The sequence below is a fragment of the Centruroides vittatus genome, unplaced genomic scaffold (genome assembly GCF_030686945.1).
Source record: "Centruroides vittatus isolate TY-2023 unplaced genomic scaffold, ASM3068694v2 scaffold_3315, whole genome shotgun sequence".
NCBI lineage: Eukaryota > Metazoa > Arthropoda > Arachnida > Scorpiones > Buthidae > Centruroides > Centruroides vittatus.
The window spans coordinates 534,500-558,934 of record NW_027122703.1 but is presented as its reverse complement, the minus strand read 5'-3'; the positions used below and the strand labels follow the sequence as shown (position 1 = coordinate 558,934).

Sequence of the window (24,435 nt, the reverse complement as noted above, 5' to 3'; positions counted from 1 at the left end):
GTACAATTATATCACGATAAGATTTATTGCAGAAAAATATATTTTCAATTAAAACACACTCGGAATAGAATCACACACTACACGAATGATCATGTGATTCAAAACCCGAAGGAAATTTTGGTCACGTGAATCACATGATCGTATGCAGAATTATTATAAATGTCATTTATATATTACTGATAAATACCGTTAAAATTATATTAAAAATAATTTAAATTTTATAAAAATTATTAATATAGTAAGAAAATTCGTAATAGTTAATATAATTTTAACAGTATATATAGCATCGTCTTTAACGCCGGTTGTTCAGTCAAGGAGTTGGTTTGGTTTGGATTGTTTAGCGTCATGGCGTCCGGCGGTGATTCACCTCGTAAGTTTATTTTTCCATTATTTTTTGACGTTTATTTATTTATTAAATATTCAAATTAATCTCATGAAAGGTATTCTTAAGCAATTTATAATAATTTAAAATACGATTATATTTTTTAGTATATATATTTTATATATATATATTTTTTAAAGAATTTATTCAGTTTTTGTCATTTTCGTCGGGAAAATTTCCCATTATAATTTTTAAAATTGTCTAAGTAGATTTTTAGCGATTTACATTACAAAAATCTGGGTCTCCATTTAGTTTTATTGATTACCATAATAAGCGATAGGGCCTCGTGTGTTCCTCCGATATTTAAGGCACAGAAAATCAAATGGTGAATGCTTTTTCTAACAAGAAAAATGGAATATTTACGTTAATAAAACGTAAATTATAATTTAGAAATTCTTCGAAATGTCAAAAACTATTAATTTATATTTTTAAATGTCACTTAAAAGCTTATTGATGTGCGCGATTTTTGTTTTTCTAGTTTTTATCATCGGACTAACGGGACTTTTTTGTTTTGTTTTTTTTTTGAAGATTTGAGATGAAGTTCGTGACAAGAATTGTGGAGAAGAATCATTTGCCGGTTCGCGTCGATTTATACATAAATAAAAGAATTTATTTTCTTAAGGATCCGCTTGGGTACCTCTTAGACTAGCTTTATGTCGAGTATTGATTGAAGCTGTTTATTATGGATGATATTCAGACGCCATCAATACATAAAAATGATCGCGTTAGGGTACATTTGGGTCCTGATAGTATCGGGAAGTCGGTATGATTCAGGATGAGATAGAAGTCACGGGTTAGTGACCGTTCACACAATCTCATATCTAGCACAGAGTCGAAATGGTAAAGATCGATAGTTCCGTGCTTTGGCGCCACATGCCAGCTACTGGGGCGGCTCCAAATCCAAAAAGCTGGTCGAAAATACCATGGTGATATAATATACATACAAAACACGCTGTTACAACCTTTTCTCAACGATCTTCCCAATCCACCAATAACGTTACCGATTACTAAATGGGTCAGGCCATCTCGCTTTCTGTATGGCAGAACCGATTAATCAGGGAATTCGCTAGGAAGTTGGACTACATGTTAGTCCGCACGAATTTATAGTTCCCCACCCTTGCGGCAGCGGTGACCTTGACAGAGATAGGGTGGTCTTAAAAACCGCCTAGTAACAGAGGGATCGGACGTTTTTACAGATGTTTCGCCCTTTTAATCTTATCGAGAGTCGGCCGGCTACGAAATACTTTAATATTGATTTATTTCATTGTGCGGTCAGCACACGATGACTAATGCTAAACTACGGTCACGTGACGGGGGTAAACTGTCACATCCCGCCTCTGGTCGTTACAGAAAACTCGCAGAATTTCTGGCGCCTGCGATTGGGAACACGTCGATACGACATGCAATTTTCTAGAACTATTATTGCGACGATACACGAATTCCGAGAAATAATAATAATGAAAAGGGCTAATATAGAATTCTTAATTTCGCAGAAAAATTTTTTTAATATATTTGGAAAAAAAAATCCCAACTTTAACTCATAGGTGTCGCTATGGTTACCGTTTCTTAATGGAGAGCGGATTATCTAAGATGCGATCTTCTTCCTCCCCTATTACAACATCATTGGTCGTTGCGAAAAACAAACCCTGAGCATTTGGTCTCTCGGGAATATTCTAGCAGTCAGCCATGACTCACTCGGATCCTGGAAATCGGATCTTTCCCGGATCAATGTTTATTCACGGACTCCAATTTCCAAAGAAATCAGAAACTTATTCGGATAGATTTTTTTTCTTTTACGAGGGTTTACGTTTTGACCGTAAACGATAATTTAATTGATAGTTAATCAATACAGTTGCTTTTAAAGGTCATCAATCAGGTGTGAAACAATGAACATTACAAGAGAAGATAGCGCGAAGGCAATTGGATGAACGCGATCGATAATGAAGTAGCGCTGCTCCGTTGAACTCGGTTGCTTTGCAGTGAAAGTAGGTCGAGCCGTCTGCTGGTCTGAGCTCTCTGCCATTGTCTAGACTACACTCGCTGCTGTTGCCAGGGCGACATATAGAATCCTGGACAAATGTCACGTGTTTATTGGATACTTTCCTTATCTTATCCCCACCCAATTGAATTAGTTTAATATCTATGCATAATTTTATTTTTCCTTTGTAAATTGAATTGGTTTCTTCTGTGCTAATTTTCTCCCCTTCCTCCTTTTTTCCATATTCAATTCATTCTGCTTTATTTGGTATTAGTCATATGTGAATTTTTATTATGCACTATTTATTAAGTGGTGTGTGTGTGTATATATATATATATAGTAACCTATATATTAACTGGTTTAATCTCTTATTTCTAGCAGTACATTGGAAAAATATAATAGATATTTTTTAGGAATTAATGTATTTAAAAATTGGCTGTGTATTACAATATAGTACTGCTAAATATATTAATATCCCAATTTCTTTAAAGGATACGTGCTAATAACATTTAAACGAAAGTAAAATTGTAAATTATTGTATCTAAGAACAAACTTTTATTGATTTATTTCTAAATCTTGTTGAATTTCTTTCCAATACTGCAAATTTCATATTAAATTTGATTATATTATATATTAAATTTAATGACAAAATTGTCTTACGATATAAAATATTAGCTTGAATACACGATATTAAATTATGTTTGTCAACAAAATTATCTTAGGGCTAAGAAATGTTTCTTGGATATGTTCCAGCAGTCTCGTCTAATAAATCACTAAAAATTAGTTCGGTAGACATTTGTATGCACGTTGGTTGAGTCGAACATATTTAAATTAATAATGAATTATTATATACAGTTATTTGATAAAGTATGATTTTTTTTTAAATGAATTTAGACATTTTTTAATACTTTTATTTAGAGAGTGTAATGTTTCAATGAAATAGTTTTATATAAAAAATATTAACTTTTATTCGTTTTAAATAAACATATTGATTATTTCTGATGAATCTAATTTGTGGAAAACTTAAATATTTTAATCTAAAAATAGAGAAAAATGATTTTTTACTGTGTTCTAGTTAAATTATTGATGACTTTGTTTTATTCATATAATGTTTACCTATAATGATTGATAATTTAAGCAAATTGTTTGTTTATAAATTTTATCGTGCATTAAATTCCCAATTTAATAAATTCAATGTTATTTTTAAATAATAATGTTGCATCTCAATGGAGTATATATTACATAAACATCTTTGTTCATAATAATCAGTTATGATGTTTCTAATATTTTAGGTAGTGATGAAAAAAATAATAGAAATTTGAATGACAGTTACACTTTTTGAACATAAATATCCAAACTAATGTCATTTTTTTTTAACTTTGAATAGTCAGAATGTAAGATTAGATTGACTTTGTCTAATAGTATGGATACTATGGACTGGATACTATGATAATTTTACTTTTGGAAAATTATATATCTTTAGTTATTTTATTTCAAAATTAACAAAGTACAGTAATATCTCGACTTACGCGAACCCGGAGTTACACAATTTTCAAATCTTGACGATTCGTCTTTTGTTTGCGCGCCACACAACTCTTGATTACTCACCCCCCAACTATTGTTCAGCCTCATGTTTAGACCTATCGCATGGAATCGACGCATAGCTACAATTTATTTTGTGTTATTTATTTCTGTGTTTGTTATATCTATGGAGACTTGAGAGACTACTATGTCATCCAAACGAAGTAGAACTGATTCTTCTGCATCAAACAAGAAAAGAGAAACTTTAATAATGTTAACTTTACATTCCAAAGATAAAGACTTCAATACAAAAATGAAAATTTGTGAATTGGCAAAACTTGATCCTTTAGACCCAGTTCAATCAGATGATTGAATGACTGTTGGAAACTTGACAAAAGGCCTCAGTTTAATTGAAAAGGGGTTACAAATTTTAGAAAATATAGAATCCAACGAAGAGCGCATTTCTTCTACAAAACGAGAAATAAAAAAATTATTAGCATGCTACGAGGAAATTTTGTGGGAGAAAATAAAATCTTTGAGCCATCAGACAAATTTTAGATTTTATGAAGACTTCTACATCAAAATAACTTCGATTTACGATTTTAATAGTATAATTTGTTATACATATGTATTATCTAAGATTTTATTAAACATTTTTTTCTAAATTATTGTTTTCTTTAATCTCCGGCCCCAATTAAAAATAATTTGTATATGTATTTATATGCGAAGTTATACCCCGACTTGCATGAATTCGACTTACGCGGTTATCACTTGGTCCCACCTATCGCACAAGTTCGGGGTATTACTGTACTCAGGTTTAGTTCTATAAAAATTAGTTGAGTTTAATAAATGTAATTTTTTTTTCCTGATGATTAAAATAATCAAAATCTAAATACTGTTTCAACTTTAAATTAAGCATATTTTATCATATCAAATCTTTAAGATTCACAATAGAATAGAATTTATTTACAAAGCTTTCAAAATGTAGTTCAGGTTTTATTTTACTTAATGTAATCAATGGGTACATGGAGCAAAGTTATTTGACAATGAGATTAAAATACAGAGCAAAATTTTACAGTAAACTTTGTTCTGTGTGCCCAGTTGATTGAATTTTAAGAAAAATAAAACCAAAATTGCAGTTTTAAAATTAAATAAATTCTATTGTCATAAAAATTTGACTTTGTTACTGATTTATAAAGTCACTTTCTAAAAATATTAGAAATGAAGATCTTTAGTATAAAGTATTCTGAGAAAAACTTATCAAACTCTCAGAATAGTCAGTACTAAGATTTCAAATTAACGTATCCCTAAATATATTTGTTTTTAGTAGTATTTAAGACTTTTTTCAGATCAACTCTAAATTATTTTGTATTGATATATGCATAATTAAGACCACCCTGTCAACAAATATTGACAGGATGGACTTAGTTATTGACAATTTTTTCAACATGTGAACAGGTCTTTCAACATTAACAAAATGTTGAAAGAATTGTCCCTATGTCACTTTAGTGTAGTAGCCTGTAACTTTTCCAATAAACTTACATTTTTTCATTTAAGATATTGACATATTTTACCAGAGTAAGATATTTATGTAGACTATTTTAATGCTATTAATAATATAAAAATGATGTTAACTCTTCAATATTTTATTATATATTGGAATTATTCTGTTGTTATTTTTTGTGCACTACTTGAAGAATGTTGGTTAAATACAGCACAAAATGTTAGAATCAAAGTTTTTGCTGTGATTTATGGTTTCCATGTGGTTTGATTTTATTCTAAAGATTACAGAAATTATGAAAATAATTTAGTTTTTCAATTCTTATTCATTTTTTCACTTTAAAATATTCTGAAATCATTTCAAGTTTTGTTTTATATTAAATGAAATTTATTACAATGGAAATAAAAATTTTATTTGACATTTAAAAACTTAGATGTTTTCAACACTATTACAATTATTTTTTTGTTCAGTTCCAGAAGCTCGTGATAAGCATTGCAGAACTGCAGCATCCAAGAAAAATAAAATCACAAAATGTCTTGATTTTTATTACATACTAATCATATGAATTACTGTACACGATTAAAGTTGTTTTTTACTAATCAAAATCATCACCAATAAACACAAAAGAATCATTTTTATTTCATATATTAAGACAGTTTTGTTCCACATGCTTACCTATAAGAGTCTTTTTAAACAGTACAGTGCCATCTTATGTCATCTCCCATTCAGAGAACAGTTATTTGTGTGACCACAATGTCTCATGGTACAATAAAATGCTTGAAATAACACCTTTGAACAGTGAGACTGAAAACATTAGATCCAAATATTTCTCACTTGTGTAAAGATGTTTGTTTAATTAAAAAACACATTTTAAGAATCAAAGTACAATTCATTTTACTTTACATAATAGCATATATATACCTAGCAGCCAAGGGCACTGTATATTGGGACATGTGCCCTCCCTTTTCATCTTGGTTTGCTTTTCCTAATCTCCAAGAAGGACCCAAACAATAGAAAATTTGTGACTTCTAGCCTATTCTGCAAATATAAAATAAACTAATGAACAATATTTGTCCATTTACCCATGAAACTGTCGTATGTTGACACATTCCTTGTTTTCAAGGCCAAGTTAGCTCAAAGTGCAACCAGTGTCACCTTGTGAGAGCACTGACACAACATTGAATCATCGAATTTGAAGCTCCTTGTATAATTTATGGTGCCCTTTTTTAATAGCTTGTGCCCCCTTTTTCATAGTCTATGGGCACCACTGCTTGCAGAATTCCCATATTAAACAACAATGATATACTGTTCAGTTCTGTATACTGTAAACTAATTTCAAAAGTCTCAAATATACATATGAATTGCATGTCTTCATTTGATAATTGTTTGATATCTACCTAATAAAATATTGACTTTTTTTAGAATGTTAATTTTGTAATATATAGTATTTATAATACATAACCATTCTATAATTAAAGTATATATCTTAATAAACCAGTAAAATAGTCAAGTTTTGAAATTACTATACATGAATAGTAACAAGTTTGAATAATATCTGCATGTTTTGTTATGTGCATCACATATGTTTTTTTGATCTTAAATGTTAATAATAATCAAATAAGGAGTAAACATGAAGTTTTTGAAAAAAATTGGATAATAAAGTAGTGTTAATTACTATAGTTTGCAAATAAATGTTTTTTAGTATTATCACATTTAACATTAGCTTCTATTGATTTTTTTTAATCAATAAAATATCAAAATATTTTGAGCAAATATCAATAGAAGTAATAATAGCTTTATAGTTTAATAATGATTAAAGCTATTTTTGTATTTTTTGTTGAAAATTACATCACTAAACTACTAATGTATTTTTCTGTATATACCCCACAGAAAATTGCTGAAACAAAATAAAACTTTGCATAACAGTCTCATTGTATATTTTGTATCAAAAGAGCAACAGCTTCTTAAGTATGTGAGTTTGTAATAGTAACTTAAAATTCATGTATATAACCCATCCATTGTGTAACCAGCACTCTCAAATAGTCTTTTAAACAAACATAATGTGCAGGTTAGTAAAAAAAAATTTTGACATATATCTTACTCCAAAAATTTATTTTATTTTCCCATTTCGATTCAGTTTAATAATCTTCTATGTAAAGTTTCACAACATGTAAAAAAGGTTCAAACACCCATTAATGACACCTTACCAAAAAGTAAGGTGTCATTAATGAGTAGTGTTATCACCCAGACAGTCTGAGAATTGACTCACTGTCTGGGCGAACTATTAATTTTGTCCGGGAATTTTGTAGAAATTGTGAAATTACGACGAAACAAAGTTCTTACAAATATTGTTATAAATTTACACCATTTGAACAACGAAAGATCTCGCGCTCACCGAAACTCATTTGCCATTCCACCATGTTACTCTGTTTATGCTGATGTGTGACGTGCAACCTGCGTCTCAACGTTTTTTTTCTTTTGCTTGTATGTTACAGTTAGGGACTAGGGACTTGTATAGGAGTAACTGATTTAGAACCAGCATGCATGATATTCTTTGCATTGTAAAATGACACTGCACGTGCATCAGGAACTTCTGTTTGAACAAACCTGACCTCCCATCCGGATCAGCGATTTTTGTAAAGGTGGCAACACTATTAATGGGTGTGTTTCTTTCTCATCCTTTTCTGTTTTGTCATATTAAATTTCTATTTTCCTGTATAACTTAATGGTTAAGACTAGTTTGTAGCAGGGTGATCATAAAGTTATCAGTTAGTTGCATTTCAACAGCCACATTTAAGAACTGAAAATAAGCAAGATTTAGGAGAAATTTATATAATTATTGTAAGATAAAAATTTAAAACATTCAGGGTGGAGTATATCATAAAAATAGTAAAAAAATTCTTTTTGGTTTTTATTTTTGTAAAGTCTTCAAGTCCATTCCAACTGTTGGAACACAGTCTACACCAGCAGAGCAAATTTTTCTTTATAGGCTCTTCTTTGCATTATGCAAATATGTTTAAAAATCTTTCTGATATTGGATACTTATAAAAAATTTTAAAAATCCAGGATAGACTAATACAAAAACAAAATTTTATAATATATTCTTTATTTTTGTAATTGCATATGTACAATTATACAATATTCAAATGATGCAAATAAAATACATGAAATATTACCCCTTTTTTAATATTAAGCTTATTTACTAAAGACATTGTGTTATGATCTAATGGAACACTTAATATCAATACATCCTTGCAAAAGGATTTTAATTGAAATTTAAGTGAAAAGAACTGAAAACTATAAGTAAAAATTCAAAGATTTTAAGAACTGCATTTTGATTTCTGTTTTTATATGTAGATAGTCCTTGGTTAATGTGGTTGATACATACTTTTTCAATATAACATGGTCCAATTCTGTAAATTGTGTGTTGTAGTGAGAATAAGACTTAATGAACTATTTTCAAGTAACTTGTAATATGAAACTGCATTAACTGTAATTAATGAACTACATTAAAATGAAAATGCATCAATCTGTACATCAAGTATTGTTTTCCTATAGTACTTGCCTTAAAGCTGAACTTCCTTAGTTTTTTTGAATATAATCATTGGGTTTTGAGATGTTTATATATGTATCTAAGGAAGTTCAAACTTTTTCAATGCACTATTTGATATTATCACATAATCAGTTCAGTGGAACTTATGTACGATAACAATATGAAATAGTGTTCCAGTCACACACACTGATCTTATCTATTTAATGCTGATGAAATGAAATGAATCAGTCTGCGGTACTAAATCTATTAGTTGAATTGATTATATGTCAGTACTTGTGTGGAACATTTGAAACAAATCGACAATTTAATCATTGAATAATCATTGAATTTTTTACTTACTTATTAGACTATTTATTTTAAAATATTACAAGTATAATAAATTTTTAGTATAATACTGTGGATTAAAATTATTGAAGCACTTTATTTCTTTTTTTTTTTTTATGTAAAGAAAAGTATGGATGAAGCCGTTTAGAAATGAATATACAATGAATTAATAATACTATTTTAGCTTATTGAAAATAGTCAATAATAGTTTATTCCTTCACTTTGAGAACAGATTATTTTTAAACCTGTTGTTAGTTTATAAATATACTGAGTATCTTTGCACAACTATTTACTGGATGATGATAGTCTCATTTAAAAACTGGATAATTATGTCCCAAAAGCCCAGCTGATTATATATTTTAATCCCAGAAAATCCATATCTATTTGTTTCCTTCAAATGAAACAGACTCAGACATCCACTGTATGTGATTTATTATATGTAAAGATTTAGACACAGTAAATTTGCCATACAGCCCAAAGAATCTAAAAATAGTCCCATCCAACAGATATACACACCTCTCTCCACTTGTTTTATTTCTGAGTAGGTCACCACTCTACAACTTTCTTGCAGAATTACTGGGAATGATAATCTAGCCACCTATGCCACGGACCCCATAATATAAGCCGACCTCCATAAAGCCAAATTGGTAAGACGGTCACATCAAGTAGAGCACCTTTGCAACCTGGAAGCATTAGAAATATACAAGACTAGCCTGGCCAACAACTGTATTAACACAAAGGATGCCGCTAATATTTCTTATGCATAGAGGTGGTGCTATGAAAAAAACGAGCAACACTAGCATTTAGCTACCTTTTCTACACCATTAATTATATCTTATTATTTATTGTTTGTGGTGTAGGGATATTTTTATCACATAGAAAATAATTTTTAGTCGTATGTGCTAACATTTAAATGTTTCGGTATTTTAAAATAATTTTAAACATGTTTAATGCATTCCATATTTGAATTGTACTGGTCAAAAGCCGGGGAGACCATGATTATGGTTGAAAACGTTAGTTTTAATTAAAATTTAGTGTTACTGAGATATAATAAGGTTCTTGTGTGTAGGTGTCCTATTCTCCTTCAATATCATCAATGTTGCTATTACAGTCTGTTTCATTTGAAGGAACCAAATATATTATATATTTTTCTTCTATGAATTTTGATTTCTCACTTTGGATGGTTTACATTAGTGTTTATACCTTGGTTGTAATGTTAGTTAAAATGTGTTTTTTGTTTTGTGCTGCTATATCCATTTTTCTACATAATTATTTCTGACGACAATTAAATGATATTCTAAAAATTAAAGAATTGCAGTTGAAGTATGTAAGTAGACAACACAATTACCTTTTTTAAATAGATATTTTGAAGTGTTTTCCTGCAAGCTGTATATTGTGATGATCATAGTTAATTTGAAGAATGTAGCACAATTTATAAAAGGTAGATTATTATTATTTTGCAAAGATTAATTAAATTGATTATACAAAATAATAGAATGTCACCATAATATCATTAAAATAAAATTTAATTTGTGTTTGTGATGAAAAATAGTTAATAGAACAATGAAGATAATAATGCATTTATTATTATCAAGAAAATTTTTATCATGCATATGATCAGCTTGCTAAATTTTCAAATTTGTAGTTCAGCACAAAAATGCCAACATTGAGTTTGGCAATTTTATCATAAGCATACAAAACATCACAAAACAAATAATAATAATAAATGATACAACAGAATATTAACTAGAAATTTCTGAAGCTCCATATTAAGAATATGGATCCTCCAAAGTGACAATTGAACAAAGTTTATGCAGAGCTTAACAATACAGTAACTAGCTTTTCATGTGCTCTATGCAAGATTATATTTTTCTCTTAAAAAAGGAAGGCAAAAAATTTAAAACTGTAATAGAAATGGTCAGTTAATTTTAACATTAATCAAAAACATTATGGAATCAACCTCCATGGTAGAAAAATTCAACTTAGAAAATATAATACTGATAATTTTTTTGAAATTTCATTTCAGGGTCATGATTTTGAAATTAAATTTTAAGTTTTTTTTTTTTACAAGAAAAACAAAATCTTTAAAATAAATTTTATTAAATAACAATTTTGAAAAGCAATGCAAATGTCAAGAATTAGATATTGTTTGTTATTTTCACTCTTCTGTGCAAACAATAAACTTTGCTCTTTTAATCTTTACTGACTTTTCTTTTTACTTCATAATGTTGTTTTGAAGCCATATTTTTTAAATGCTTGTAACCAGCAAAACTTATTTGAACAGATGTAATTGTTAAGCAGTTTAGCTGAAAATGGTGTGTTATGCAATAATACTAATTTGTTTACAATGGCTGCTGATTTGTTTTGGATTGAAAATGTAAGATGCATTTCTATTTGAGACAAATAAATATGCATTTTTAAAAATCAATTTTAGAATTGAAGAAACATTTTTTAAAGAAATAAAGGTGTAATAAAACTTCACATAACAAAAATTCAAATATATTCAAAAGTCATAGCTTAAAAATTGATTAAACCAAAACGCCAGTATGAGAGAGAATTATTTAACTCATTTAAAGTATTTATTTCAAAAAATATTCTAAAATAATTAAAGATCAAATCAAATAATTTAACTTATTTTTTAAATCGATTCATCTAATTTACTTCCATATTTCCTGTTATTTGTACAGTACATCTGATCCAAATTCAATGCATCATCCAACAAGGAAAATTGGACTCTTATGAACTTGTCAGTGCAAAAAAGGAAAAAAAATCTATAGGAAAAATATTGTATTCAATCTTGATCAATGCTCCCTCTAAGCTGTGTGGCCGTGCAGGCGAGAATGCACACTGATTTGAATTGTTGTTTACTTATTTCTCACTCTGTCTGCAACATGATTATTGCTACGCACATTTCAATTAAATACATTAAATCATTGACAAAAGATGATAATTTGTATGCAAGTATGTTTTAAAATGAATTTTAATCTCTACTTTATAATTAATTATTTTAATTTTTATAGGAAAAAATAAGATTTTATATATATATGCTCAGAATCTGCTCAGCAAAAATTTTTTTTTGCTTGAGAAGTATAACGTTCCACTCATCTACAAAAAAAAATTGAGGGAACATTGATTTTGATACTTAATACACCTTTGTTCTAAGAGTTTGAGACAATATGTATAATATAGATCTATTACCAATTTTCAATTCAAATTTTTTAATTGAAAAATAAACATTTTTGTTCTAGACCAGGACAAAACCATTTCTAATTTTTCAATTAAAGATCTGGCTTCTTGAAGTAAACATTTTAATATTGATGATAGTATGGTGCTAGGGATCTATTTTTATTTACCAAATATGTATCAATTCTTTTAAAGAGATATTGAGAACTTTAGTTTGTTTTGGGACAAACAGTGATATCAATATAGCTTCTATATATTTTATTGACAATCATTTAAACATAGAAATATTCAACTGAAAATGCTATTGCATTTCTATATTATGGACTCTATTCCTCTATAGGACCTCTATTCCCAGGGTTGGATCACCTTGGTGATCCAACCCTGTCCTTTTGTTCATATTCATGTTGCAATTTTAATAATACTTTATATAAGCAATATTAGTTTTATATATATAGATTAATTGTTTACAGTTATTTAAAAATACTACAATTTGTAACAAATTCAAATTTTGCATCAACAGATCTTAAACTTCCATCAATAAATACTTTGAAAACATTAGTGCATGCTATTAATATTAGTCACTTTTAACCACCATGATCAGGTGAACTGAACCACAAATTAGAACAATTCATATGGAATGTATCAGGAAGGACATGTAAGTTGTTCTAATTTGTGGTTCAATTCACCTGATGATGGTTGTTTAAAATAACCTGAAAATATAAATGTATGCTGCTAAAGCTGTTTACTGCCAGAACTTTAAAAGTTTAGTGTTTACATGATACACCTTAATTGTTTTTTCTTTCCACTAATTATCTTACCCCATCACCTAATGCTAGCTGAGAAAAAATTTTATTTATTGAATGAATGCATTCAACCCATTAACATAGGTATAATTAAATTTTAAACCTGAAGATTAAACTGTTACAAAAATGGAATATTCAGATATTCAAATTTTACATTTGAACTTAAAATTCCAAATACAAATTTAAACTTAAACATACAAAATAAGTATATAGTGAACAAAACTAAGATTAACAAAATTTAATAAAAATTAAGAAATATTAAATAAAAATTTTAATGAAATACAGTATAATATAAAAATAAAAAACAAAATCAAAGTTGATGCAGGCCCTAAAGCATAAAAACCCTTAATTCATATATTTTCTATTGTGTATTTTCATGCTGAAATAATGCTTTTGCATTGGTCATTAATTATTAAGGACATGAATCCTACCAGACAAGATTACATCAGATGGAAAACAAGGTTTAGATCCGCAAATGAAAGAAATTCTAACTTAGAAGCAAGACGATTCCACAACTGCATTGAAAGGTCAAGGCAATGGCTACAAATGAATGATGTAGTACTTATTAAAGCGGATAAGTCTAAAGGTGTGGTCCTTATTAAGCGTGATTCCTACAACCATAAATTACTTGATTACATCAGAACCACCGAATGTCAACATGCTCCCGACAAATACATGGAATCGCTGCAACAAAGAGTCAAGAAATTCTCGTTAACCCCATTGGCTCGTATTTTGCGGTTGCATAACTCAGTGTTACAGGCTCCAAAAACGCCTAGAATTTTCGCTTTTGGTAAGACGCACAAGCCTAATTGCCAAATACGCCCGGTAATAGAGAAATGCGGGTCCCCTACATTTGCCCTTGAGAAGCAGCTTGTCAAGTTTATCCAGCCGAAGATTCAAGAATACCCCTTTGCTATACAAAACGCAGTACAACTAGTTGAAAAGCTCAACAGCATTACACTCAAGAATAACGAATATATGACAGTGATGGATTTTAAGTCCTTGTTTCCATCTATAAGACTACCACCGTGTTTTTGTGAACTGAGGGACTTTCTTTTTGCTAATATAGATAATGCAGCGAAATACCATACCAGCATTTTGGAACTTGCAGATTTAATATGTTACACGTCGTTTTTCGAATTTGAAGATGATACATATTTGCAAGAAAGAGGGGTGCCTATGGGGAGCCCTATGTCCTCTATTTTATGTGAACTTGTATTACGGCGTTTGGAAAGCAAGGTCATACCCATCTTTCAACATCAGATTGTTTTATATACAAGATATGTAGATGATGTTTTCATCCTTTGGAAAAATGATTGTAGCGCTCCGCATTTCCTGCACGAAATCAACAAAAACCCATATGGTTTGACCTTAGCGCTAGACCAAGAGAGTGCTTTTAACGTAAATTTCCTTGATCTTTCAATCACATGCAAGGAGGGTCAAATATGGACTGACATTTATAGAAAACCCACCTATCAGCCCATTATTATACCAAAAAATTCTGTCGATCCGATGAATTTTAAATACGCAGCGTTCCATGCCTGGATCAAGCGTGCTTACACGCATTGCACCAGTGTTATTGACACCTATAAGGAACTAAGTTACATTCGTGCTACAGCATTACAACATGGGTATCGGAGTAAGGAGATTGATGGACTTATCGACAGGTTTCAGAGGACAAAAAATCGGCAGCTTCCTCCTATGAATCAAGGGAGAAAAGTGATTCTCAATTATTTTCCTTTCTTACACACGATGATTAAGAAAGTGGCCAAAAATAACAACTTAAGATTGTTGTATCGACGTAATCCTACAATATATCGATTATTAAGAAATGACAAGAAAAAAGAAAACCATAGTTATAAAACAGGGGTATATTCTATACCTTTAAAGGATCGTCGGTTTAATTCGGATCTGGTATACGTTGGCGCAACCATGAGGCATTTAAAACAGAGGCTTAAGGAGCATAGATACTCCATTAATAAAAGCTTGGATACTACTGTGCTAGCAGCTTTCGCTAAACATCAAGATGTTGACATTTATTGGGATAAAGCGTCTATCATTAAGGCCACGACCAACAAACAAATGCTGAAATATTTAGAAAAACTAGAAATCTACAAAGCCCATGTTAACACCGGTTGTATTAACCATAGAGACGCTGATGCTTTGTCCACGGCTTGGAGATCGTTTTACCGCAGTACATAACGTTTTTTCTTGTAATAGACAAGTTTTTGCGGCAATATTTTGTTATTTGTTTTATTTTTTATTTTTATTCTCACTGCGATATATTGCGCATGCGCAATTTGTTAATTTCTTATTCAGAACGGCATTTTTACTGTGGAATTAATTTGAATTTTAAATATTTGCTTGAGTTCTTTTTCTGCATTCTTTTGTTTTTAAGTTCGTTTTAACTGATGAAGGCTGTTTAAAACAGTCGAAAACGTTTTTATTAAATATTTTTTGCTGGAATTATCAAGGTTTTTTGTTTTTTAATCATTAATTTTACTCTATACATTTCTATTTTTTTCCATTTTCATTGCAATAGATGGGGAATGTAATCTATTTGTCACACGAGTAGAAGGCTTGATACACAAAGAAACTTCACAATACATCTCAAAAACATAGTAAGGCCTTTTTCAACACTTTATTTAATACAATGCTTTTCCTCCCACCTACTCTTTATCTGTGGACTTTGCCAGAGCCACAAGCTCTAGTCAGGATACAAAAAGTTTAAATATAAAATGTAAATTTGTTACTTTATATTAAATTGGTTCATTTCACTGAAATTTATCATACAAAATTTCTTTAATTTTATCTAGAAGTTTATGAAAAATTTAAATAATAAAAAAATGAAATTTTTACAATAAATTTTTTTTTCAAATAGTGGTCCTAGTCACTGGTGCCTCAGGTTATATTGCTGCACATATTATTAAATTACTACTGGAAGAGGAATATCGTGTTAGAGGGACTGTCAGAAGTTTGCAAAATGAACAAAAAGTGAAACCTTTACAAGAACTTTGTCCTGATGCTCGATATCCATTAGAATTAGTGGAAGCTGATTTAACTAATCCTGATTGCTGGAAAGAGTAAGTATATATAAAGTCAGTTTTCAATAAGAAAAATACAGTGGAAACTCAATTACCCGAATGAGACCAAGGGTCTTTTGGATAAATGAAATTAGATAATCCCGCAACATGTTTTTGTGTTTTGGTTCCATTATGCACTGTGCATTTTAATGTTTCATGAACAGTAAATGCTATAATGAAATTACTATATTTGAAGATAACATTAAATTTTGAGTTCATTAATTTATGTACAGTACAGTACATGACCTAGTTTTGCAGTGCTGCAACTGACAGACGATGTGACTATTTCCAGACTATTTCCACTGTAGAGAGTGATGTGTGTGTATTTTCTGTGTACTCAGTTGTATGTACTGTACAACACTACATGTTCTGTTTTCCCTTCCCTTCTTACTGAAAACTGTTTTGAATAATTGAGTTTCCATTCTATATTTTCTAATTTATTTATAAAAAAAATAAGAAAGTTAAAATTTTCATAAATCTTTTTTCAATGTAGAAACTAGTTTTAAATTTTGATGTAGTAGACTTGTTTTATAGCAACCCTTGATTTAGCAACTTATGATGATAGTAAAATGATTTCTTACTTAGGTTTCAGTTTTCCTCCCATATCAATGTAATTATCTTATAAATAGAAATAGTCATAATCCCATCAGTGATCTTTCAGAACATTGAATCAACAAACCTGGGAGTAAAAATAAACCTCAGATGAAACTAATATTAAAAAAATTAATCAAAACTATATTTGGTACATTTTCTTTATTTATATACAATAATCTTATTGTGTTTTGCATGTAGTTTTGAAAGTTGTCATGTTACTAACATTTTCAGTCCACGTCTAGGACCTTCCTCAGGTAGATCTTTTTGAAAAAACGATCCCTTCTGGTGCCGGTGGTGTTCTATTTTGGAATGCATTTGACTCTGACCTATTCGAATTTCAAACATTTTCTTTTTTATGAATTTTTCTTTTGTTATCTGAACATGTGTGTCTGCATTGTTTGTTATAACGTCAGGTCATACATAGCTTACGATGCCTTTGAGATTTGTTTTTCATCTTTAAAATTGATAGAAAGCCCTTGTGGTCAGCTTTAAAAATCTCCAATGCCTCCAAATTCCTAAGTTTGTTTATATGACAGGTTTGTCATATTACCCAAATGAGACCAAGTGAAGTCTGCCACAACTTCGGAGTTGGTGGCGTAAGTGGAGAGCGAGGTGGTGCATCGATTGCATTGTATATTGGAGATATGCTCCTTTAACCTAACCCCCAATGAACGTTTAGTTGATCTTATGTATATTAAATCTCTATTAAACTGGTTATCCCTAAGCAGGATGCTATAGATGCCTGGTAGTCTTTCCATACTGGATCGGTCTTTCCCGTTACGTAAGGTGTCGAACAGAGTAGGGCATCTCCTGTAGGCAAGGGTACACATTACATTTCTTTATGATGGTACTGTATAAAGACCTCAAGAGGGGGTTGAAAGTAAGAGGTATCCTCACAATATCCATCCTCTGGTTACCGCTTTGTGTTACTGCAGTAATACTGGAAGAAGCCTGCATCCGTCTGTGGCACTCAGAGATTTTCCGTATGATATTGTGGAAACCATGGGTCCTGGCAATCTCTTTTAAATGTTTTAATTCTTCTGCGAGTGCCTGTTGCGTAGACGAGTGTGTAGGCTCTTTTAACCAACGCCCTGAAGGCTGCCATCTTGTATTGGAAGGGATCACAAGAGGTTATTGGTATGTATGTGGATATACTAGACGGTTTATGATATACAGATGTGTAGATGCCGGAATTCTGATATCCAAGTCAAGGAAATGGACCCTGCTGCTGCTATGTTTCTCCATCTCCAGGGACAGCCCATAAGGATTGTCGTTCATTTCGTCTAGAAAGCTGGTTAGGTTGGGAGTTGTCTTCCATAAAATAAATGTCTTGTTGTAAAGGATAATGTCTTGGAGTAAGTTTGGAACTTCCTTCAAAACATTATCTTTTACAACAAGACATTTATTGACATGTCATATACAGATGATAAGATGTCCCATTTTTCTTCATTTTGTCCTGCCAATGTTTCATGACAAATATAAAATAAAGAAATACAAGTGGTATGTTTTGCACAATTTAGTATGATAGTTTTAGTGACTTGTGTTTTCATGAAATCAGCTGCGAAAACTTCATGAAGACAATTATGCCTCTATAACCTCAAACCATTTTATGAAAATTTTTATTGATGACAAGTGTACTTTAAACAGTGTGCTACAACACCAAGTATGTATTACTGTATTAAAACTTTTATTGTTTTAGTTTATCTTAGCTTTATTACTTATAACCATGAGCAGGGGTGGATCTACATAGTGACTAATAGGGCTTTTAAGCCTTGGGCCCCCAATTGTAAAGGACCCACAAAAATTGAATTATCATCATAAATTTTTAATACAAATTTTTTCATTAACAATGAGCACTTATCATATAGTAATAAATATAATAATAATAATGATAATAATAATAGTTAATACTATAAATTATTATTTCTATTAACAAAAAATGGGGCCCCACTGGACTTCAATAAGCCCTAGGCTCCGAAAAACCTAGATCTGCCCCTGCCCACGAGAATATAAAAGTAAACTAATCACAATAAACATACTTACTGTAATCACCAGTTCAAAACAGTAAAATCCACTGCATTTTAGTTGTTTATTAGTATCATACTTTCAGATATTAGACCAGTGATTCTCAACCTTTTTCTCATCACTGTGCACTTTTAATAATTTAAAAATTTGGCAGCACACACGATTACTTTGGTAAGTACCACAAGACGATCAGTGATGTCATAACAGTGGTTTTTAAATGCAGTTGGTTATTTAGGTCACGTTTTCTATACGCCTTGGTAACTACTGGAAGTTACCGGTTACAATTTCCAAACGCACCCTAGGAAGTTAGAACTGATTGAACTACTTGTCCGATGTTGCTTATGTATGGGTATTTGCAGTGGCAGCACACTTCAAAAATCTCGTAGCACACTAAAGTGCCATGGCAAAGTGGTTGAGAATCACTGTATTAGACTTAGACGAATTTCAGATATTTTGGCATTTTCAAGGCAGGTGGTGGTGATATATTTTGTCTTGAAAATAAATGAATATTTTAAATATGTAATTTAATGTTCAATAAAAATTAGCCACAAAATGATATTTTCTTATTATAACTATTATTTTTCCCAAAAAACTTTGTCTCCCATTTTCATATTTTCAATATATGGTCACCCTAACCCTACAGCACAGAAAATTTTGTGACAAATATTGCAGTTTTATCCCTATGGGATATTACATAATCATGAGTTGCTTCTTGGTGATTATGCTCATTGAAATCATTTGTCATGATTTGATGAAGTCCAAGTTTACATGAATTGTGTTGTGAACACTCATAACTGCCATGTGTAGTGTCTCCGGTATAACAAAATATACAGAGTCGGTGTAGAATGGGTAATGAAATGAAGACCTTACAACCTTCTCTTTATAATTAACACAACAACACTCAGTTTATTAGATTCCTTGACTGTTAAATGCATCCGTTCTCTGTTACATGAATCATCATGACCAAATGGTACAGTTATACAACGAAGAGAACAAGCTAATCCGAATAACATCACAATTTCATGAAATAGGTAATTACAAATATATACAAGATAATAAATACACGTGCTCTTGCATGGCATCTCAACATTAACCATATTTTGAGTGTCCTATTCAGCTTATAATAGTCCATTGACCAAAGAGGTGGTCAAACACGTGTCCACTAAATTCTTTAATGACAAAATAATAGTCTTACTAATATCTCTTGGAGGTTCTCAGGCACGATGCACATATCCCAAATTAATATGTAGTGATTTCACAAAGATGGACTTGGATTCTTCATTCTAATAAAACTGTCCCTTCTCCAGCAACGATCTCGACGGTCATTTGTAATCCACTTTCTTTGTCTCTTGTCCAAACAGGAATCCAATGAAATGAAAAGGTCTGAACATGTGAACACACCTGCTGTTTTATAGCTCCCACTCACCAGAAGTACACTTTCTGCACGTGACCCCCTTCCTGACCAATTAGCAGGTTCTATTCGAATCACCACAGAAAGGGTGACATCAGGAAGCACAACAGAATTACAATGTGAAGTACCATACAAAAGTATAAAAACCCAATACAAAGTAACGGAAAAAGTTTGCATAATAAAATATAGAACCAAACAAAATTATATACATATAGTAGCATAGCACTACACATGTTTGGTCTGGAGAAAATCCACATGTTTAATCAACAGATTTCCTTGCATCAATCAAAAAATTAATGTAGTGCAGATTTACAACATTTTTTATCAATGTACTGTATTTTTGTAGTTTGTTCTTGAAATACATTTGCATGCCTAGCAACATTTGTACAATATACAAAGGCCTGACAATGCACCATAAGATTCCCAGCCTTCTTTTCTCATTTCTCAAGTGTTTATTTATATAACATTCTCTTGTGTTTTTTCAAAAAAATAAAGTATATCATTTGGGTTAGTGTCATGCCATTTAGGTATGGACACACCCTTCAAAAACTTTATCATCCCTGCAATTCAGCAACAAAATTGTTCAGATATCACAATCTTTATGCAAGATGGATCATCCTCTCATATCAGTGTTGATGTGCAAGGTTTACTGCATCAACATTTCACAAATGAAAAAATAATGAGTTGATTACTTCCAGCAGCAATGCTACCCAGTCACTTGACTTGCAAGTTTTGGTTAAGAAAATACTTGAAGAGTCTTTATTGTCATGATGTTCCTAATTAGTTGTCTTAGGGAAAATTTTGCTACATGTGAGACAACTGCACCCAAGTCTGTTTTATTCTGCCATCAAGTACGTTGTTCATTAAATGCATGCTTCAATGAACAATGCACAACAAATGAACAGAGATGGAAGGCACTTACAGTAGAACCATTAGTCTGGTTTAGTGGTTACTTGAACATTTCCATGTGTGCAATTTGATATGTGAAAAATTACCAATGTAACATTGTAATCTATGAAGAGTTACAACTCAGAATCTGTAATTACAATACTAAATTTCAGTAAAATGATTGAACTTTTTTGTTTCAAGTTCACTATTGCCTGAATTTTTTTACAACCTATCTAAAATCAAATTGTAATGACATTAGTGCAATTTCCCATTGGGAAATTTTGGAACAAATTTCTTATTTGCAAAATCAAAATCTCATGGTTGAGGAGGAGTACATACCAAATTTGGTTATATTTGGTCCAATAGTTCTTTTCACACAGAGCTCTAGCACTTCCTGTTTAATTATAACCACTCTATAGAATGGAATTGCCATTTTATTAGTTCAAATTTTTTCATAAGATAGGAAATTTATTAATTTTTCAACTTAAATTTTCTCCATACTCTTAATAAAATAAAAAAATTCAAAGTAACAAATGATTTTGAATGATGGATAATTCTGTTATTCAGTTGAATATTTTATATCTAAAAATTTTATATAATTTAAGTTTTTCAATGGTCTGAGGCCTAGTACCCAGTCTATGAAATGTACAGTACCAATCCACAGAAAAATTAAAGTGGTGCCTCATACTTTGAAATTAATTCCTTCCAGGAGGTCATTTTGTAAACAATTTTAAAATCTGCTACTCAAAAGAACCCCTCCCCATTAACTCCACATCTGCATTTGTCAAGAATTCAGAGAACTCTGGTCATGAAGGGAAAGGAATGGCTTAGTCTGGGGATAGAGGAGAGAGAGGTTCTCACATTTCACCCTAGACGTGTGTGGAATGGACGTAAAATTCATCTGCTCTTGTGGTCACCTTTCTTTTTAGTTCTATTATTGTATTCATAACCTTTGGTGATATTACAATTTGGTACAGTCGACAGGATTTCAGTACTCTGCTGCATTTATGTAGTCTTGAAGTAGAATCGTGCTTTTCAAATTCTTTGTTCAGAAGGTTGAAGACTCCTACATTATCTCCTGATATCAACTGGAAAGGGAAGACAAATAGATGGAAGTAGACCAAGAGTTTCAAAGAATAGTAAGTCATCCTGCAATTTTGTCCTCATTGGTTTTTCAGACTGTTATCTGGACAATGATGAATTATTGGACACTATCTATTTCTTTATTGAAGACAGAGCTCACCTTCTATCTTAATAAAACTTTGATACAATTGGCCGCCTCGGACAGTTTGCTGACCCAGAGTTGGATGTAACAGCGCAAATAGTTCAGTTGTAAAAGTTATACCTGAACCAACAAGCTGAGATGAAGTTCATGAACTCTTTTCAGCAAACCATCGAAAAAATCTCAGTAAACTCATTTTGCAGTATAATCAATATAGAAAAATATGATGATAAATTGGAGGAAGCGCATATTTGGATAATTTCATATGAACATGCATGTGAATCTCACAATTTGTTTACAGATGAACAAAAAAATCCATAACATTGGAATTATTTCGAAGGAATTGTTGTGAAATGGTACAATTCTTGAGTATTAGATAACAGTCGGTGATAATTGGGAAGAATGGAAAAACTCCTTTCTTTAGTGCATTCAGACAGAATCAGATCCAACTCTTCATATTAGAGGATATGTGGGAATATTGTGGTGTTCCACTATTAGAATATTATTTTGAAAAACAATGGCATATTCAACTTGCATATCCAGATATTGGGAAACAGCTTTACAACTGTGGCAATGCATGGGCTACCAGAAGATGGTCAAGCTGCTATTCTGCAGCAAAATTTAAATAACAAAGAGAACTTGTGTGTCGGATTGAGCAAATTCGTACCAACCAGCATCGAAGAAAATTGAAAAAAAAAGGGATAAAAATATTCATGGTAACCGAAGTTTCACCACTGTCAATGAAATTGATAATGGTGCCCCTTTCAGTAGTAACTATTTGGATGAGAAGTTGGGAAATATGGAAGATTCAAAAAATGAGTAAGGAAGGGTTTACTGATCCCTCTGACAAATTCGGACCATTGCTTAGTCACGGTTCTTAATGATCCCCAAATTTTCTCAATGGAAATGAATAACGTGCATTGCTTGGCTTTTCTAGATCTGGGATCCACGGTCAACCTAATTAGCCAATCCATGGTCAACCTAGACTTGTGAATAAATGCAAAATAAAATCACATCAGATACATATAGTTTTAAAATCATTTAATTGAACACTTACTCTATAAAAAGGTGTTTTGGTTTCTGTAAAGTTTAGAGATCGTATCCAACACACAGAAGCTATTATTGTTAAGGAAATGGACTACACTCTTTTGATAGGAATTCACACATTGGAAAAACTTAATATATTCTGGAATTTTAGTAAGCAGGAAGTATTACTAGTTAAAATGGAGAGAGTTATATTATAAAAAGAAGACATTTTGTGGCATTTTCTGGGCATTCATCAACTTGATTATACAAGAACCTCTAAGTTCATTGTTGATTTCAGTATAATGGACACGAAGGTGCTTGCTTAAATGTAAACCCTATTGGTTGTATCATGATAAATATCAGTGGTTAAGGGCCAAAATAAAATACCTGTTAGCCCAAGGCATAATTGAAGAATCATCATCCCCTTATGCTTCCCCTCGTGTTGTTCTTTCTGAAGGGAATGGAGATTACAGATTTGCTCATAACTATATATAAAAATCAACAAAGTGACTGAATTGATCCTTATCTCTTTTCTTTAATATTCATCTATTAAAGAAAAGGGAAAGAAAGAGGAAGTAAATGTTTTATAAAATTGGACTTAAAAGATGGATTTTGGGAGATTGGAATTAGTGAGGAGACTAGAAAGTATGATTTTTGTCACTCCATTTGGATACTATCAGTACACTGTTTACCTCAAGATTGGAAGAATTTACCAAAGAATTATTCCAAAAAGTTATGAATAAGGTACTGGGAGATCTCTTAGAAAATGAAAAAGTCCAGAATTATATTGACGATATAAGCACAAGGGGCAGACAATGAAATAAGTAATGGAAAGCTTATTTATCAAGTATTAGAGAGGTTATACAACACAAACTTTGTTTAAATTCTGATTTATTTAGATTTAAATGTAAATAAAATCAAATTCCCGGAAAGAGTTATAG

The 24,435-nt window shown here is 31.0% G+C and overlaps 1 protein-coding gene across 1 annotated transcript in view; it reads left to right on the top strand.

Annotated features, from left to right (window-relative positions):
- Positions 1-275: 275 nt before the first annotated feature.
- Positions 276-24,435, top strand: part of LOC136988565 (uncharacterized) — a 59,274-nt gene continuing 35,114 nt past the window's right edge. The window contains exons 1-2 of the mRNA XM_067286467.1: positions 276-370; positions 16,127-16,328. Coding sequence (XP_067142568.1) covers positions 346-370; positions 16,127-16,328 — 227 coding nt within the window. The 5' untranslated portion in view covers positions 276-345. The remainder of the gene's footprint in view (positions 371-16,126; positions 16,329-24,435) is intronic.